The 20,884-nt window shown below is 35.2% G+C and overlaps 1 protein-coding gene across 19 annotated transcripts in view; it reads left to right on the plus strand.

Annotated features, from left to right (window-relative positions):
• trpm3 (transient receptor potential cation channel, subfamily M, member 3) overlaps window positions 1-20,884 on the plus strand; it is a 226,463-nt gene that overhangs the window by 101,157 nt on the left and 104,422 nt on the right. For 18 of the 19 annotated variants that reach the window (XM_073952174.1, XM_073952175.1, XM_068221439.2 and 15 more), the window contains one exon: window positions 20,614-20,693. In XM_073952174.1, the coding sequence (XP_073808275.1) occupies window positions 20,614-20,693 (80 nt within the window). Of the gene's footprint in view, window positions 1-14,951; window positions 15,093-20,613; window positions 20,694-20,884 lie in introns of those variants that run through there. The other variant, XM_073952176.1, reaches the window with a different exon arrangement.

Here is a 20,884-nt window from a genome sequence, read left to right on the forward strand (position 1 = left end):
ATTTCTGTTGTGTGTGTTGGTATTGGGGTTTTTCTGCTTCCCTGCTTCTGTTTTCCGGCTTTCTCGACAGAACAGCTGCATCTCGTAGGACCCGCTGCAGCGTGATAACCTTGAAAAGATTTCTGTTGATTCTGTTTTTTCCGAGGTTGATGGAAAGAACCCAAAAATTACACATCACCGAAGAACATAGTGGTTTGTAACATTTGAGGGCAAACAACCCGGAGTGTGTAAGCTGTTTTCGCACTGTCCCTCATTACAGCTGCAATTCTTTTATTGCAGTATTTTTAATCTCCTTTAGCATTGGATTAGTGTTCTCAGGAAACAGCAATAGTAATGAGATTAAGGTTGAAGGAATGAAAGTCACTTATACCAAGGGATGAAATGAGCTAAGGGGGGTTGGGACATTTTTTCCCTTTTATAATGTGGAAAAGTTAGACCTTTTCCTATGCTTGGAATTACTGAGCGCTCCAATTAGGAGTGAAATCACTGATGAACGGACAGTTATAATAATTCAGCCTAACTTTAAAGCAAAAGGCTGCTAGAAGAGAGAGCGAGTGAGAGATCGAGAGAGAGGTGCATTGTGAATACCCAACATAGCCAAATGAATGTTTCTCATTGGTTAACAGCAGCCAATTAGATGGTTGTCATGGAAGTGTGCTTTCTTGATTAATGTTCTGCTCAGAGATTATTCTGCATTGACCTCAATTCAAGGTTACAAAGGACAACTATAGATCTGCATTTTGACAGGCAGCGAAGGCATTGCCAATCACAATCAATGAAGTGTGTTGATATATTACTTGCAGTGTAACTGTTCAAGGGCACAGGTCACCCACAGATGTCTAGCATCACTTTCTCTGTTGTTCCAATTCTTACTTTGACATAATACTTCATTAATATACACTAAAAGTGAATGAGGTCTAAAAAGACACGTGTATTCATCAATTGATCCATTACCAATTATCCACCTATCCATTAATCTGTCTATCCATCCATTTCTGCAGTGCAGAAAACAAAGACAACTCAATGGAATCCAGTCATTAAAATTTTGGTCAAGGAAAAATGATCTATACTAACTATAATCTCTGTAAATTCAAAAAAAGTCAGGATGAATTAGAATTTCTTACTGACTTTATTTGGGTTTTACAGTACAGAACTAAATTGGTCGTAGTGTATGAGTGTGTGTTAATGTAAATGTATATGCATGTTTCTCATTACTGGGTTACTGAAATAGTTGGTGGTTTATTCTGCTTTGGTGCCCCCTCATAAATAAGGCACTTAGCTGACTGAAAGTTAATGAATGAATGATTTTAGATCGAACAAGTTTCATTATTTTAATTAATTAGATATACAGATACAAAATTGTTATTATTATTTTTTGTTTGTGAATAAGACTATTTATTAGGCGTATAAACAATATGGCTTAAAATCAGCCTTTTTAATGAGATAAGTGACAGATTTGGTCAATGCGACCTCACACTCTGCTAAGTGTCTGTCTTCTGTAGAGCTTCAGGATTTCATATTTAATAATCACTGCTGGGTGAGAACACATCCATTCACAGGACAGAGGGTGAGATGAGGGGAGAGGAGTGGCTCGTTATTACCGAGGAAACGGAGAGTGACTTTGGCAGGGAGAAAGGTAATTTCACACCTTTCACCTCCTGACATGAAAATACAGACCAATACGAGCTCAATTAAAAGAAGCGGGAGCGGGCAGAATGGAAACAACTCAAAAAAAAAAACACCCACTCATCCCGCATGGTCAAGCCAGTGGAAAATAAGACTCAAAAAGGGATTGAGCTCCCAAGTAATCTACTGCAAAATACTAATCATAAAAAATGATGACAGTAATCTAGCTGTTCCTGTTTGAATTATACATATTCTTATTCACATGTGGAGAAAATCAACATCATAGAAGTATCCAGTAGCATATTTAAAGCTATTTTACACATGCACATTGCACAAGTCAGTACAAGAGTGTGGGTGTGTGTGTGTGTGGTAAAATGACACTTGTGGCTTTGTTTGCAAGTCGGATAGGGTGGCTGGGTTCACACCATTAAACAGATAGGATATTGCATTTTAAGCTTTCTGAACAAAACACAAAAATCTAATATATAAAATTAATATAAGTATTATAATGTATCACCCTGCTGGTGGAGAACTGACAATCCTGTCATTTAAATAGAGGTTGGGAGGAATTTAACTGATTTATAGACTTAGACTTGTTTCTGGTGTTGTTGTGAATACTGTAATACATTACCCAGCAGGTGCAGCAGTATAATCCATCCTGTAATTTAAAAACAGGTTAGGAGAAATTTAGCTGGTTTACAGATTTTGATTTGAAGATGCAAAAACCTCAAAGCACCATCTGAAATCGTCTAATAAAATGATTTTTTTCCTCTGGCTACTGTGTGTAGGTTCAGTAATTTAAGTATTATGGCAAATAATGTGTTATTTTCATTGCCTTTAATGTGAAATTACTGAACATAAACATAGGCGATTGAGAAAAATGCTCAACAGAAGAAAATTTTAGATAATGCTTCCCTCTATGATATGATAGAACCCTTTTAACTGTAAGTCATAAGGTAATAATTGATAATTGGACAGATAAAAGGATTTGATTTGGAATGCATATCCAGTAATACTACTTGTTTAAATCAAGATAAGTGATGTACCTGATAGTCAACGCAGAGAGAATCTGCAGTAATATCTCTGTGGAAGAACAGAGCACTCCATGCACTGCTTTTAAATGACATGGCATGTCTGTCATGTACAGTATGTCACTTTTTCAATAATTGGCTGTCTCTTTTTACAGCCTTTCCAGTTGTCAGATAGAGCAGGATGGAAATATAAGGATAGGCTCCCATTTTGTCTCCTTTTTTATCTATCTATCCATCCATCCATCCATCCATCCATACATTTTTTGTCTATAAATTTATTTAACTAGTTCAACATTGTTGTATGCAATGACCCAAGTAATGAAATGAGGATGATTAGTTTTATATGGAATGACTATTCAGCATTCACTGGTTTAGTTAATTTTGACTGACATGACATAAGCAAATGATAATGTTATAAACAGCAGAGAGGTGTATGAAAGCAATTGATGAATGTCTAAAAGCATTTGCAGTTTGTTTGAAGAAATGAGAAACTGCTTCTATGCTGTGCACAAACGACTGATTGTTTTGAGAAATGCAATAACTGTTGTGCAAATGTAAATAGTGTTGTGAGAAATGCAACAAAGCCACTGAATAAAACTGTAATTTAGCTTAATTGGACTTACATACTAAGTCCTACACAGATTAATAACATATACTGATAATAAATACACTTTTTCAATAAAGTGTATACATATTTTAGATTTGACCAGTGGTGTAAAATAACAAATTAAAAATACTCAAATGACTGTAATTGAGTAGTTTGTCCTCAGGATTTGTAATTCACTAAGTAGTTTTTAAAATTGTGTACTTTTACTTTCCCTTGAGTACATATTTTCGTGCTGTATCTGTATTTTTACTCCATTGTTTCCTTCATACTGCAGCTGCTACTTTATTTTTTTTTGTCTATAGGAATTGACTAAGTAGAAAAATCAACCCTGTGATTCCTGTCCAATCAAATTGCACATAGAAAGTAAATCGCATGATATTGAACAACCCCAAGACATGGGATCTTTATAAATGCAGCAAAGCATTTGAAACCCCGAGACTATTTAGACTTCATGTCACTGATGAGAAGATGAAGAATGTTTATTGTATGATGACTGAAATCGCCAATTGGCCTTAAACATTAACTAAATGCACTACAGAATGTTACGTTTTCACACACACACATGCACCAATTGTGAACACATCAGCCTTTCACAGTGCAATACTCAATAAGGATTATTTTTTCTCTTACTTTGAGTAATATATAGTATGACTTTTCAGTACTCTTTCCACCACTGCATTTGACTCATTTTAATTAAATTATAGGGGACGTCATGCTTGGCACGAAGTCATAAAGCAATTGCAACTACTTTGTTATTTGAAACAACATACATTATAAGCCATTTTTACCCTACAGCAGTCCAAATACACTAGGTGTGAAATAATGTAGCAAGAACTTATATGTGTGTGTGTGTGTCTGTGTTTGTTTTATAAATATAGGTCTGCTTTGCGCAAGGCGTCAATAAGCAGGTACCTAACAACACCATATGCTGTAATCATCAATCATCCTTTCCTGCCAGGCTAAACAATGTTCTACATTTTGGTCGACTTAGATCTCGTCACACGGCTTTGCCAATCTGTCCGCTGCCGAGAGATTAATATTTCATCTTTCTGCCAAGAAGAAAGAGCGTTTCTGACAACCTTCATCTACTGTAACACTTATCATTTTGTAGCAATGCTGTGATAATGGCAGCACTGAAGTGAAGCTGGTCTCTCTCTCCGTCTCTGTCTCAGATCGGCAGGGAGAATTAGGTCCTCATGTAGTCATTGCAGAAAGGCAGAATGGTCATGCCACAAGTGATTATGAGCTGGTTGAGGTGGCGCATTCTGGGGCCGGGCAGGCCTATGGGAAAGAGAGCCTGTGCTTATTCTGCAGGTCTACAGATGGATTGTCCTCGACGTGGCTAAAACAAGCTCTGTCTCCCTGCTTTAGTCACTCAATTACTGCTTATGTGTGACTATCGCTTTCCCCTTTCAGCGCACACGCACACACTTGTTTGCATCCACACACATTTTGCCCATAGTCTGCAACTTCTTTTATCTACCTTTCCCCTTATATCATGTGATATTCTTCAATTCTTTTAAGGAGAGCCTCAGCCAAGTTGTGGTCATTATTTTATACAGGCTAATCCGATTCTGCCTACTTGGATTTGCATTTCTCAGGAACCGCAGGATTTTATACCAGCTTATGTTAGTTAGCCTTTGTTTGATGGAGGTTGCTCGGGTTTCTCAGGTAATACGGCACTTCTGTGTGAGCCAGGAGACCCTGTATGTATGAAATCGAATGCTGATTGAATTGGCTTCAGAGCACCGCTGTGCTTGTTGAATGCCAGCACATCCATAATTAAACCTCAGTGCTTTAAGATACATGGGATTTATGGCAGCGCATTAAAAATAAACAGTTTTTTTTATTTTTTTTATAGCCCCTGTATTTATAAACAGCTATCAATACAGTATGGCTGCGTTTACAAATATGCCATTGATTCAATTCAATTCACCTTTATTTGCATAGCGCTTTTACATTGTAAATTGTGTCAAAGCAGCTTCACAAGATCATAGTAAATTGAAACAGTGTAGTTCAGATTTCAGTGTTTAAGATAAGTTCAGTTTAGCTAAGTTCAGTGTGTTTAATAATTACTACTGAGAGTCCAAATACTAAAGAGCAAATCAATCGATGCGCAGCTCTACAGATCCCAAACCATGCAGGCCAGTGGCGACAGCAGCGAGGAAAAAACATTTGGAGAAAGTGAAGAATTAAAAAACCTCGAGAGAAACCAGACTCAGTTGGGTACGACCATTTCTCATATGGCCAAATGTCTTGTGCAGAGCTGCAATATAGGCGCCAGAGGCCTTAGAATGCTGGACCTCAGCGAAGACTTGTCTGTCCCTGGAGCGTCACAGGAATCAATCACATGCTCTCCACTCTTCCATAACCACCACAGCAGCTGCTCAGGATACGGCATAGTCCAGGATTATGGAACCTTGGGATCATCTCGTCGCTAATCTTGGATCGAATCAGTGGCGCTGCATAGTCTGAAGCCCTCTGGATGAGTATCCCCAGGTGGAAATAGAGAATAAAGAGAATAATTAGCATAGCTGCTGTTGATAGTGTATATAAACGAGATGCAAAAACCTGCGTGGGGCACATTCATGTATCATACCGCTGTATGATTGTATTCTTTACTAAAATGTGGCAATAAATGTGGTTAAAGTCCATATTAACACTATATTAATTACACTAAAATGTTTATAGTTTGTAATTTAAGAACTTTGTTTAAAAACACCTATTTAACTGTATTAGTACCATCATTTTTCCTAAATGTGTGTATATTTCTTTCATTGTTATTTTGTTAAAAAAAAACAAACAAACAAGATTTGAGTATTTCCACCTTGGATGGTCATAAAGGACAAAGTGAACTTATAAAATTGTCCACTCTAATCTCTTCTGTGAACTCTCTAGCAACTTTCTGATAACAAAAAAAATTACCTTCTTATAGCAAAAATATTTGGCTTTCAAAAACAATATTTTTGCAATGGTGAAAACCTTTGCTCTATCACTTGCCGTACAAAGTGTGGTACATACATTTGTCTACAGTCTAGTAACTTCTACACAGTAATAGGCTAAATTACAAAAAAAGACTGTATTTGTTGGGTGATGACTTTAATAAATATGATGACAGACATTCAAAACCGAATTCTAAAATCTCTTTTGAAGCTTAAAATGTAAATATGGTGTAACAAAAAATTCTATTCGATACAGTCTTATACTGTCTAACCAAGCACAAGCTCATTATGAAAATGTACCCAGTACACATTTCAGCAGAGTGTGAATTATGTACTAGCTCATTTATTTTCACGCTACCAGCTGACCGCTTACCTCTGTGTCACCGGCTTCTTCATGTTACCAGTTTGCCAAGTAGCTCACCATGTATGTCGGCAGATTTGATATGCAGAGAGGAGTTTACCGCGATGATGGAGTTCAAGCCCATCAAAGAACGGTTCCAGAAAGCAGGTAAAACAAACAAAAAAAGGCAAAAAATAAAATTAACAAGTAAATAACGGTGAGAAATCAGGCGAGGGCTTTTCATTTTTTGAATTATTTTTGAAAACACTGTAAGTTGGATTTGGGGAAGGGTGTGATTGGGTCAATCTGTGCTTTTAAAAAAAACACTGTCGGATGGGTTTAGGGAAGGGAGTGGTTGGGGGATTGGTTGCTCGGTAAATCAGTCAGTCGACAAGCGGCTTCTGGTAAATTTATGCGAAAACAGCAAGTGCAAATGGCACTCGCAAGAGAAATTTGAGATCTGAAAAAGCGCACACAGTGGCCTCTGGTGTACTCACAAAAACAAAAAACACACCTTCTTGAATTAATTTCACGCTCTACAGAAATTTATACAGGGTTAAGTATCCATAATGAGCCTGGGTTGGTATGACCAGTTGGAATGCTGCTATGGCCATTTTAGTATTTAGAAAATTCTAGTATAGATCCTGTATTAAAAGGCTGGTGCAAAATTTGAGTATTTGATTATTTCAGCAGAATACACAATACAATACAAGTAAATTCAAATTTACTTACATTTCTTTTGCATGTTTTGCATTTTAAAAAGATCATAAAAACGTGATGCACATTATGCTCCACTTTTTACACAGTGCACTGTCAAGCTAACTTCATGACATGAAATCAATTCCAAATCTAGTCACTCTGTGCATGCAGTCCAAGACGGAGCAAAACAAGTGCTTTAATATACAAATACACACAAAAAAGTCCATCTCGCTGCTGCAATGACAGTATATTGCAGCTTATGTCAACTTTTTCCTTACAGTTATGATTTTATGTCACACAATTCTCACTTTTTTAAAAATCTCAGGATTTTGAGACAAACATATTTCTTGCAGTCCTCAGTTTTTACATCTCTCTGACTTTTACTTCAGACTGGTGACATTTCTTGCAATTGCGAGTCTATCATGTAGTCCTAACTTTTCACAATCCTGCAATATATGAATTCCAACAAAAAAATATCTGCTTATAATGCTTGCAAAATGCAAGTTATGTCAGGTGTAGGTAAAGGCTGCGATTGTGACTCTTAGGGATTGTCTTTTTAAATATTTGGAAATGCATTGCTTCATCACTTTATGCTCTACAAGTTCTTCAACATTTCAAAAAGGTTTGTTTTGAATCCCATCAACTTTGGACATTCTGTAAATAATCTTTGGCACATGATGTAACTCTGGGCAATATTCCTCTTTTTTAAACCCTGCAAAGATGCAATGTTTTGAAATGTTTAGTTGACCACAGAACAAACCGTTTAGGCCATTTACTAAGACTGGGTTTATTACACACACAAAGATCACAGACACACACGAGTACACACATATCTCTCAGGGATGGCCTGATCCCCCGCTTGTTTTCATGCCAAACTGAGCAGCTAAGCCGCAGGATGCTGAAAAGGAAAAGAGCAGGAGACAATTGTCTCAGCGCCTGTCAAAGCGAACAGGGGTTGGTAGCCCCGAGTAGATTATATAGACAGATACTGAGCTTGCATGTGACAGAAATTCTGTCTCTGTTCGTGTGGCTATTTGTGCCTGTAAAGTCATGTCAGTGCCTAATTGAATTTGCGCAAAGGCACAGTGTAGTGCTTTTAACACAACAGGTTTAAATACAGATCAGAGATCAGAGATGTTATTTTCCTGGCTAAAATAGACAAGCTCTAACTAGTTTAAATAGTTTCAATACTACCAAAATAATTTTAGGTGGATTGTTAGTCAAGTTGTTTACCATTAAAACCAATTCAGGCTCATTGGAAATACATGCTTCAGCCTACATTTTTGTGAAATCCCCAAAAAATGTACTTCAACATAAGTTGGACTGCAGTTTCTAGGTAAAATAAATGCTACAGAGCAGTATCAAGCCAACAACTTGTGTTCCTTTTTACACTAATGATATTTTCACATTCATATTGTTGACATAAATAATTATTTTCATGCAATTATTTGCACAACACCAAATAAATACATTGAAACAACTTAACAGTATGTATGATTTGTAAACGAATGCATTTTTGCCCCACCAGTCTATCTCTATATGGACAACTTTTCTGGCATAGTCAATTTTCTTGGTTTTTCGCTTTGTACAGTATTGTCCTTGTGGTGTTTAATTTTGAGTTTGGTGAAGCACAGTTCCACAAAAAGAGGTAAAAGTAATGTAATATTAAGGTAAAACTATGTGTAAATGCACTAAATGTACTTATACCCTAAATTTACTTTTGAAAACACTGGGTTTTAGGAGTTTCGGGATAAGTTTAGGTCAGTAAATTGCTAGGTGATCTGTACGACAAGCCCTGCCTATATGTGTACAAGAAGGTTGTTTCTCTGAAACATATAACAAAATGCACCGTAAATAACGCATATCAGACTCACAAAAATGTTTTTAGTTAAATATTCTTGAATAAATAAAAAAAGTATTAAATAAAAATTGTCATCTTGAACGTGCAACAAAATGTAATCTGTGCAATGCATTTTACACTTTCTCAAAAATATGGGCTGAGGCTTGTATTTCTAATGAGCCAGAGTGGATTCAAATGTTGAAAAAGGTTTGTTGTTGTTGTTTTGGCTGATGTAAATGTACTTTTGTTAATTTTCCTGTGCAAAAGTTGTTTGTAAATGATAAGAGAAAAAAATGTTAGTGCTCTCTATTACTAATTTTATTTTGCCAACTTTTTGTCCTTGCATTACAGCATGATTTCTAAAGTTTTTAAAGTGCTGAAAAAATGGAAAACACTTCAAAATCTCATCTCAGTGGTTAAACTCGTAATTCTGCATTATTTCATGTAGGCGTGTGCAAAAAGAGTTTCATTTTGATGAGAAGTGAGATTTGATTTTATTAGATTTGATTCTTTCTATTGAGGTGACAGTCATTCAATTATTTATTCATTGTCTTTTTGGCTTAGTCCCTTTATAATTCCGAGGCCGCCACAGCGAAATGAACCAATGAACTTATCTGTTTTACAAAGCGGGTGCCCTTCCAGCTGCAACCCATCTCTGGGAAACATCCATACACACTCATACCCTACAGAAAATTTAGCCTACCCAATCCACCTGTACCACGTCTGTGGACTGTGGGGGAATTTGGAGCACCTGGTAAAAACCCACATTAACGCAGGGAGAACATGCAAACTCCACATAGAAACGCCAACTGACCCAGCTGAGGCCCGAACCAGTGACCTTCTTGCTGTGAGGCGACAGCACTATCTACTGCGCCATTGCATTGCGCTGAAGTGACAGTATTTATGTTTATTGTGCACTACACAGACCTTGTGAGACTTTGCAGATATTTTACAAACATCTACATGTACAGTAGGGTATCTACTGTATGCACATATACATCTGATAGTGGTAATCAAGCGGTAAGTTTTCTATGCAAATTTCTGCATTGTATCTTCCATGTAAATTCATCTTACCTCTATGTGACCTTGAAGCATCTAAAAGCTTTCAGCTGACTCCAGACCTAATGGAATGGAAAAGCCTTTTCTTGTGCCGCCTTTTTTCTTGTGAAAATGTCTTGATCTGTCCTCTACTGAGGCTCTAAAATCAATTTACAGTTATTTCAATGCCTGAAGAAGATTGCCATGATCTCATCCACCGTAAACTTCAGCCCTATTTGCTTGGGATAGATACAAATACAATGGCTGTACAAACGATCATCTATGAATAAATATATAAATTCACATACCCGTCATAAATACAGTATGAGGTGAAATTGTGCTGAAGGTCATTTAAGGAGTTGTTTGTTTGTTTTTGGATTCTTATGATTTACAGTTTGCAACATTATTAATTTACACACAATAAAGTTTAAGTTTATAATTGAATAATTAATATTTTATGTTTAACACCTTAAGTTAAATTGAACTGCTCAACTGTTGGAACGTACACTTTATTTGTCTATTAATTAAAGATCATACTGTAATATCACTGTAACTGTATTATTTTAATCTAGTAGTAATGCGAGGCGGGCTGGGTGTTGTCAAAAATGCTATATCGATTAATTATTTTCTATATTGAGCAATAACTATTACTTATAACTGACAAGAAATTCACCAGTATATGGACTACAAGTTCCAGTCATGCACCACACACACTCACACAGGTTCCTGATTGCAAACACACAGCTAGAGGATTGTCAAAGAATAATTACAGGGACTTTAAACTCAGCGCACACACACATTTCATGCTGAGTCTTGTTTAACTGTATCTGTGAACATTGCAAAGCGTTTTGCTTTGCCTTGCTTTTCTGTCTTTTGATCTTTGTCTTATTTGTTTGTTTATTCCTGTCTGCTGCCTGCCTTTTGACCATCCGCCTATTTATGACCCCGCCTCTGGATTGCCCGTATACATCTGATTGTTCCTGTTATGACTTTTTGTTTGCCTGACCATTCTCAAAAAACCTGCATTTGGATCTGAACCTTTTTTTGTCAGCGTCCACTTCGCATTACAATAACCAATTTTGGTGGTAGAAAAATCGGTGCATCTCTATTATCAACAGACTTCTAGATTCCCGTTGTTCGTTCTTAGATTAATATAGAGTAAACATGTCCAAAGCATTGTTATCAGTACATTTTATCGTGATTTGATATAGTATCGTTTATCAGGCCAGCCTTAGACGAGACATTGATCAAAAGTGAGACAACAAAGACATGTATAATGCATAGTATATAAATGCTGTTCATAGAATTTTCTATTCATGAAAAAAATCTTTAAAACAGTTTGCATAATCTTCCCCAAAAATCTGAAGCAATGTTGATGTCTCATTAGTAACACAAAACATTCATTGATCAACAAATAAGCTAATAATAATAAAATGTATTCAGAAGGATCAGCACCTCTGCCATCACATTAATAAATAAAACATTAAATATATCAAAATTAAACATTTTTTCATGAAATATTTTCATGCTAATATTTATTAGAAATATTTTCATGACAATGCTTTCACAATATTACTTTTTAAAAGATCAAAATAGGCTTATACCTACCAAATCAAAACCCTACCTACACAAAACTTCAGAATAGCAGCGGTGCACAGATTTTCATATTTCATGTACAGTGCCGATTATGTAACATATTAGTTAATCTTTGATGCTTATCTTGCCCGTGTGCCGTTTATTTTTGCCGCTTCCCGGGATCACAGGCAAATTGAACATTACCTGGAAATATAGCGCGGCAATGAGCGCTGATGGCAATTATCCTCAAATTAAATTATTAATCTTACAGTGTTTAACCTGAGTCGCTCTCTCTATTCCCTGTCCAGGAGCACTGATCTCTCCTTCGCTCGCATATGGAGAGCTCTTCTGTGATTTATAGATGATGCCAGTACTCTATCGTGAAATGGCCCTGTATAAACAGTCTTTAACTAATCTGCAGAGGCTTTAATTAGGCTAAACAGTGGGGAAATGAAGCTCTAATCTACATTAAATGAACTCTCAGTGGAGTGCCTTTATTAAGATCCTAACACATCAGCAGGGGCCGGGCCAGAGAGCAGGGGCCGAGACTGAAGGTGCCACTGACACTTATTCAAAATACTGGAGCAATAGAGTGACTTAAAAGAGAACTGAAAAGAGAACGCTTATTATACTGATGAAATTATAAGTCATTCCTTCATTGGTTCATTGCCAAATGTAGTGTAAAATGTTGCTCTTTGGTCCTTTCAAAACATTGATTTTGCCTTCACATTTTCATTTAAAGCAGTATCAAAATTTAAGCTGATACTTAAATGTGTTTAATATTTTAATGTATCATATCATTTTTAAGGTGGCATGGTGGCTCAGTGGTTAGCAATGTTGCCTCACAGCAAGAAGTTTGCTGGTTCGAGTCCAGGGGCAGGACCAGTTGGCGTTTCTGTGTGGAGTTTGCACGTTCTTCCCATGTTTGCGTGGATTTGCTCCAGTTTCTCCCACAATCCAAATTCATATTCATACTATTTATTTATGTATTATTTTAGGATCATTGAGTGACTGTTGCAGATGTTATTATTAGTGTGAATTAGTCAGTACTTTTTATATTTCTCTTTTCGTATTCAGTTTTGAAGTTTCAATGTTTTTTGTTTCCTGTAAATATGCCTATTGTGCTATTAAGTATAATATTGTAAAAAATTTAAAGTAAAAATTAGGAGTGTGTGCCCAGGAATATTTTAGCAAAATGTAAAATATTGGGATGCTCTGATCAGATTTTTGGAGCCGATACTGAGTATTGATTACTTATCATGGTGATCGCCCAATACCGATTACCAATTCTGATGCTTGAAGGTTTACACACCTTTAACACTGCATAAAGCACATTTTCTCTCTAAGTATGATTCTTAAGTGGAGCTTTCTCCTTTCCTAAAAGAATAAATGCAAGATGTGGCATATTATCCCTTAAACACGTCTCTTATAACCATTTAGTGTGGACACGTCATGGTCAGAAGAAGCTTTACAGAAGATAATAGATTAAACTGATAAAAAAAATTGGTAAAATGACAAACAATGTAATTTGGAAACATTGCAAATGATGGAAGAGTAGTTCAACATGTTTGGAGTGCATTTTTGATACTTAAGAGGTTAAAATGCATCTTCCTCTGCTTGTAAACCCATAAACTAACACTACGATCGATTCATGCGATCGGCCAGTTAAGCGAGTACTGATCGAGTCATAAAATGTGATTATCGGCAGATTCCGCTCTCCAGCAAAATATGTTGCTGGTGATGTATCGTTTGCAGCTTGTGATGACTAATCCACTAGAGGCTGCTGTCTATATTTTTTGATAATATCAAATAAATTACTGAACTGAATGTTGTGATATGTGCCCTTTACACTTCCTTCTTGTATGCATTCGTGAGAAGGCGGGGCTTGTCAAACATGTATTATATGCATACTATTATATATTATTATATTATAAAAGTATAATATATAATATATACTATTATATTATAATTAGGGCTGGATGATAGTGGAAATGCCGATATTCAATATTTAGTTTTACTGTTATATATCTTGCAATATGAATATAATGATGATTTTAATAGCTCTTTTTGGAAAGATTTCAATCTTTTGGATCAACTGGGATGATCAAGTCTTTTTATATGCAATGCATCTGCATAAATTATAAAAAATTGCAAGCAAAAAATGTTTTATGGTTTTCTGTGGAGTCTAACAGTATTCAAGTAGAAAAATTGAACCATCAAATGTGTAATAACATGATCATCATTATATAAATATTTTAAAAATAATATTTAATAATATATTTTATCTTTTACTAGTCCTGCGATGTGACTATTGGGGATACACACATTGCGATATAAATGCTCAAACTACGTATTATTCAGACGTAATTAAATTAGTATTATTATCCTGGTGTTCTGTATCAAGCAATAAACTAAATGGTAATATACAAATGACACAATCTGAGATTTTAAAGAAAATATTTTGCTGCAGGACTTTATGAATATCAATATCAAAAACAATGCTTTCTAAGCTTCACATATTTTCAGCCTTCCTCTATCCACTCTAGAAGAAATTAGCATTGTATGTGTGCTATGCTAAAATTAGCTCCAATAATATATAGTGGATAACTTGAGGTCTCACCTTCACAATGGACTTTTGTCCCGTCAGTCTCTGAGCTCCTCAAGCGCGAGGAGAAAGCTGACGGACAGCTCAGTGTATTCCATCTGTCTCAGCTCAGACTGACATCTTTTCACTCAGGTGACAGGTGGTGTATCAGTGCTCTGCTGCTGTGTTTGTCTGCGCGTTATTTTAGTAAATACGGTGGGGGTGTTGCGTAAGTTCGGCAGGGCTGTTATAATTACCATATGTCAAAAAAAACAAGGAGACGGCTATTGTTCATCTTCGCTGGACCAAGCGACACTTTGATCCTCCCCCGTGTTATTCGTTGTTAGTGTTGTATGAGGATTTTGCTGACGCGCAGAAGTGTGAGTTGATTGTGACAAGCCCTGCAGTGAACAAGACACACAGCGGCCACAACTGCACTTTTGATTTTTCAAGACAACCTTTTCAAGTAAAGAGTGTTCGCATGTGTCACATTGTTTGGAGGAATGTGAGAAATAGAAACATGGATGTTCCCATTTGGATGACACTGTTGGGAGGTTTTTGTTGTTCTAGCGGTGTCAAATTGGGTTAGCGGAGCAGAATTGGAGGGGGGCGTCCCAACTTTTTTTTTTTGGAAGGGGATTAAACCCAAAGTCTCAACACAACATATTCAAGTTCAGCATGCATGTTTGGTCTGTGAGCTCCCTGGGCTTTTCAACAGGGAAGAAGCTGTGGCTGTGAATGTTGTGGGATTGACAATAAGTATGGGAATCTGAATGCTGGATTTATTGATGAAGATGGCGTAAAGAGAAGGTAATTTCCATTGATTTAATTTTACAATATAGTAATTCAACCTATTATAAATATAATATTAAAATAAAATGATAACACAATTGATTAAAACAGTTTGAAGTAATAGCTATTTTTTCTGAAACATTAGGTGCAATATTGTGCCTATTTTTAATCATAATTTTTAATCATAAAGTCAATCAATTTGTCAGATTTTGTTGGAATTATCACCAACTTTGGACTGCTTCACTTCTGTAAGCTTGGCTTTGTTGTGAAATATAAATTCAATTCAATTCATGTTTATTTCTATAGTGATTTTATAATGTAGATTGTGTCAAAGCAGCTTAACATAGAAATTCTAGTAGAGTGAAACTGTGTCAGTCCGGTTTTTAGAGTTGAAATTCAGTTTAGTTTAGTTCAGTGTGGTATAATTTTTACTACTGAAAGTCCAATCATGGAAGAGCAAATCTATTAATGTGCAGCCTCATAAGTACCAACCAAGCAATATTCAATATTATTTTTAGATACCAATATCTTCATATTACTGATCGAGTCATAAAATGTGATTATCGGCAGATACCGCTCTCCAGCAAAATATGTTGCTGGTGATGTATCGTTTGCAGCTTGTGATGACTAATCCACTAGAGGCTGCTGTCTATATTTTTTGATAATATCAAATAAATTACGGGACTGAATGTTGTGATATGTGCCCTTTACACTTTCTTCTTGTATGCATTCGTGAGAAGGCGGGGCTTGTCAAACATATATTATATGCATACTATTATAAAAGTATTATAAAAGTATAATATATAATATATACTATTATATTATAATTAGGGCTGGACGATAGTGCCTCATAAGTCCCAACCAAGCAATATTCAATATTATTTTTAGATACCAATATCTTCATATTACACTCTTAGAAATAAAGGTACGCAAGCTTTTTTTGAAAATGTACAAATTTGTACCTACAAATTCTGTATTAATACCTATTAATGTTCATATTAGTACCTTAAAAGTACAAAAGTGTTCCTCTTAGATTTTTTAGGTACTAATATATACTTTTGAGGTACCAATATGGACCCTTTAAGTACAAATGGGTTCCATTTGAAAAGGTACCACCCCAGTGAGAGCTCACGTACCTTTATTTCTGAAAGTGTACACAGAAATTTATTCCTAAGCAAAACTTAATTTTTTGCATTTTATTTTTTTCAGCTTGTATTTGCTCGATATTTTTCCCTTTTTATCTTACGATTAAGGTTTATTTTTTTCCATCGGAAAATCTAACAAGTCTCAGAAATAAAGCCAGGATCTTTAAATTAAAACCTACACACTTTATATGTAATTGAGAAATAACTCTATGGTTGCATGTCTGAGAATAAAAGTCAGAGTTACAAGATGTAAACTGAGACTACAGAAAGCAAAAAGCTAAATTACAAGATATAAAGTCAAAATTGCAAGAAAGACTAAATATCCAAGTGACTAACTGTGTGTTGCTAGAAATAAAGGTGATGTTCTGAGTGTTACTTGAATAGGTGGAAAAAAATCTGAATTGTTAGATGGCTTGTGGTTTTCTTCATTTTCTCAAGTTGTTTGTATTTCTGTCAACTGAGCCCCGTTGGATTGTGCCCTGTAACCCTTTATTTGTAAGTCGCTTTGATTAACTAAAAGATAAAATGGAAAAAGTGTAATACATACGGTTTAAGAACATTTTCATGTTAAAAAATAAAAAAAAAAACATTTACTTAAAAATAAAACATTTTACATGTTTCACTTATTAATGATTTTTAACATGATTAACACCTGAACAGGGTTTTCGGGTGCACTTTTTATTTTGTACTTTTTGTATCACATCCTAGAACTGGCCTTCATTGGTTTGAAGGTAAGCATGGGACGATAACCATTTTCAAGTTGTAATGCAGTTTGGAAGTCAAGGTTTTTAAGCCGCCAAAATGTTCTGCTTTACCGCCCCTATGGTATATGTAAGATCTTTTTATTTATGTTTTTTTTTCTTTTAGAACAACAGTATCTTCAGCATAAAAGATATTCAAACATGCCATTTTAAATTGTAAAGAAATCTGTGTTTTTGAAACTAATGAAGACAGCTGAAGTCACTTGAATTTTTTAACCAAATATATTCAAAAATGTTCAAAGGGGGAAACATGCTCAAAAATGTTTAAGTTTTAATTTCTACCCAGACATTTAACATGAGTATATTTTAGAGCAGTAATTAGAATACTGTAAAACCATTATATTTTTATGCAAGTTTATCATACCGTCAGAATCTTACACTGGCCCATGCCTTTTTGAAAGGCAGTTAGATAATGCTGCCTGATCAAAATCGTTTATTTTTTTATTTATTCGATTTTTTTTTTTCTTTTTGCCTTTTGTTGTCTGCCAGGCCAAATGTTCCAGCATCCATAACATTACCTGTTGGCACAGATCCCCTATAGATGCGGAGATATTTCCAACAAGGAGCAAATCTGCTCTTTGCTTCTCAGGGGGCAAATCCTGAGGACAAATCTTAATTACACCACAAGCTTTTGGCAGCTCTCTGCTGCGACTGGAGATTCCTGCAAATCATGTCAACACTCACAAGCTTGATGAGAGAGAGAGAGAGAGAGAAAAAAAGAGTATGTGAAGTTTATGACATCTCTTCAACTAGTCATTGCTTTGAATGTGTTCTGCATTTTCTGATATCTCCCGTGGACTCTGAAACAGCGTACCTGGTGCTTTATCACATTAAAGACTAAAGTGATTATGTCAATAACACACTTGAGCAGAATTACAAAGATATCACACCTTGGGATCCCAGTTGGTTGTGTAATTTGTGTTACCTGACAAACTATTTTACTTCTCTTTCCTTGAAAGCTAATTTTAGCACATCTGGCTTCATGTTCTTTTGATTGTAGCTTGGTTTGAAAGGCTCCAAAGATATGAAAGTGTAAAAAAAATAATCATGATAATTTTGCATATTAGACTAGATTACACTTTACAGTTATTGCATTTTAGTACCAGGCAAACCAAATGAAAATCTAGTTGAAATAAAATACGTAACATTAGAATTATCGTTACTACTATTGTTAATATTTTTTGATGCTCTAACATTTGTTTGTACTCTATAAATAATATCTCTGAAACTTATGAAAGCACAAACATGTAATCAGATTTGTTTCTAATTAGTTCTCAAAGATTACTTAAGGTTGTGAGGTGTAAATCTAATTTAAATCTTAAGCATGTTTTCAAAGCAATTTAAGTGGCCTTAGGGTCTCTCAGACCTCAAAGAGAAAAGGTTAATGCATCGCTTTTGACCAACACCACAGCATGGAGCGGTTCTCACAGCAGTTCTGTCAGAATCCATTGAGTTCAGTCAGATCGACATTATCCATGCTCATGTTGGCGTAACGATGTGTGAATGTGGGTGGTCAGTGATGCGCTCTGGATTCACTGAATCATCACATGAGGGTTTCCCTGTAAAAGCTGAAGCCTCTCTCCCTCAGGCGAGCTTTTTATAAGAGTCATGGGGAACTGTAGGAAGTCTAGTTGTGGGGTAAGTGTCTGTGTAACCACTTGCTGTTTTTGAGGTGCGTTCACAGATGGTGCTGCTGTTGTGTTGAATTATAGCAAATCACTCATGCAAAAAGACAGAATGTTCATTTAATAAATGCTTGACCTTTAATACTCTTTATTACCAGCAGGAAATGAACATTTCCGAATCTTTTTTCTGATTCCTTTTATTAACATGCTTGTTAAACTCACAATATTGTCAATACATATGACAAATGCTGAGAAAGCAATAATTGCAATCAATTAATTCAGTTAGCAGTTAGTTATCAGTCCATTCCACTCTTGTGACCCCTGATAAAGTGTGTGTTGCTAATAAATAATACAAAAATTTAAAATAATTTTTTAAAAAATACAATACTTTTGTAACATAGTCTATAATTGTGTACGAGTTACTAGACAAACTATGTAGATGTGTACCTTAGTTTGTACAGCAAGCAGGTGAGCAATGTTTTTTCACCACTGTAAAAATATTGTTTGAAAGACGTGTCTGAAGTAAAGTTATGTTTTTGTTTTGTGAAAGTTTTGTTTTTTAAGTAGAAAGTTGACATATTCTTAGGCATGAGAAAAAGTAGAGGTCAATTTGACCGTTATGGCCTTTCAAGGTAGAAATATACTACCGGTCAAAGGTTTGGGCTCAGTAGGATTTTTTAATGTTTAAATAAGCTTATCCTGCTCACCAAAGCTGCATTTATTTCTTTAAAATACAGTACAAATAGTAAAATTGTGAAATGTTTTGCACTAAAAAAATAATTGTTCAAAAGTAGTTTATCGTTTAATTTGATCATTTATTCCAGTCATTTTAATGCTGAATTTTCAGCTTTATTACTTTAGTCTTCAGAGTCACAGGGTCCTTCAAAAATCACTCTAATATTTATTATTATTATAATTTGTAATAGTAATTAAAAGCAATAATGACCGGATTATTAATTTCATTTGAAACTACATACAGTAAGAAAGCAGTCATTTAGCATTTTAATAAATATTTAACATTTGAACTGTTTTTTTACATTTAATAAATGCCACTTTGATGAACGGATTGTTTCTAAAAAAAAAAAAGCATGAAAAAAACCTGACCCCAAACTTTTGACTGATAGTGTATGTATAACTTTTTTGTGTTGTGTAATTTAAAAAAAAAATTACAATGTTAGAATGAATTATGCAACATTTAGAAACAGTCAGTGTGCTATAGTTATAAGGTGTTTATTTTAGCAAAGTTTTTACATCTTAAACTTTTAAAATGCTCAAAATAACTTCCTCGTAGTTTGCCTGAAAACTGAAGATTTTCCATTAGTAACTTAATTATTTTTAATGTTGTTAACAAAACTGTTGATAGTACATCTTGACTCTCAAATTAAGACAACATACTGTACAGACTGTCTGGTTAACTGCAGTCCATATCTTTTTTTGTTCAAAGAAGAAGAAACTTGAGTACATGAGAACATGAGTACTTCATAGAGTACTTTTTAGAAATAATATGAGCATTATGGTCATTATGGTCATTATTGGGTAGGCTAAATAGTCCGTAGTGTGAGTGTGAATGAGTGTGTATGGATGTTTCCAAGAAAGGAGTTGCAGTTGGAAGGGCAACTTCTGAGTAAAAACATATGCTGGATAAGTTGGCGGTTCATTCTGCTGTGGCGACCCCAGATTAACAAAGAGACTAGGGCTAAAAGAAAATGAATAAATGAAAACTCTCAACAAAACTATTTATTAAACTCTATAAACCAGGTAAACACTACACTTATACTATACCCCTGTTCAGTGATTTGTCAGTGAGACCTTTTAAAATATCAAAATGTTTTGAAACAGTTGTGAAGTAATGAAGCATTGCATACGTGTGACATTGGCGTTTGTTTGAAACATTCTCACACTATTCAAAGTTATTTATACAGCCTTGATGAAGCAGTGCAGATGCAGAAAGCAGACATTTCTCCCTTTAATGATTTTTGTTACTTATACCCGTTGTGTTTCTCCCCAGGCACAGAAATCATGGATAGAAAGAGCGTTCAGCAAGAGAGAATGTGTGCACATTATTGTAAGCACCAAAGACCACCATAGGTGAGTACAACGTCTACTGACATTTTCTGTATACATACAATAACAAAACTGCAGGAAGTAAATGTTAGGGCTGTGCATCACTAGCAATGTCACTATGTGATATGTATCACATAGGGGTAGATGAAATTGCAAATATTATAACACGATTTTTTCCAGAAGAAAACATGATTCATGGTTTTATCCCAGTTCTT

This window comes from Danio rerio, chromosome 5, assembly GCF_049306965.1.
Source record: "Danio rerio strain Tuebingen ecotype United States chromosome 5, GRCz12tu, whole genome shotgun sequence".
Lineage (NCBI taxonomy): Eukaryota > Metazoa > Chordata > Actinopteri > Cypriniformes > Danionidae > Danio > Danio rerio.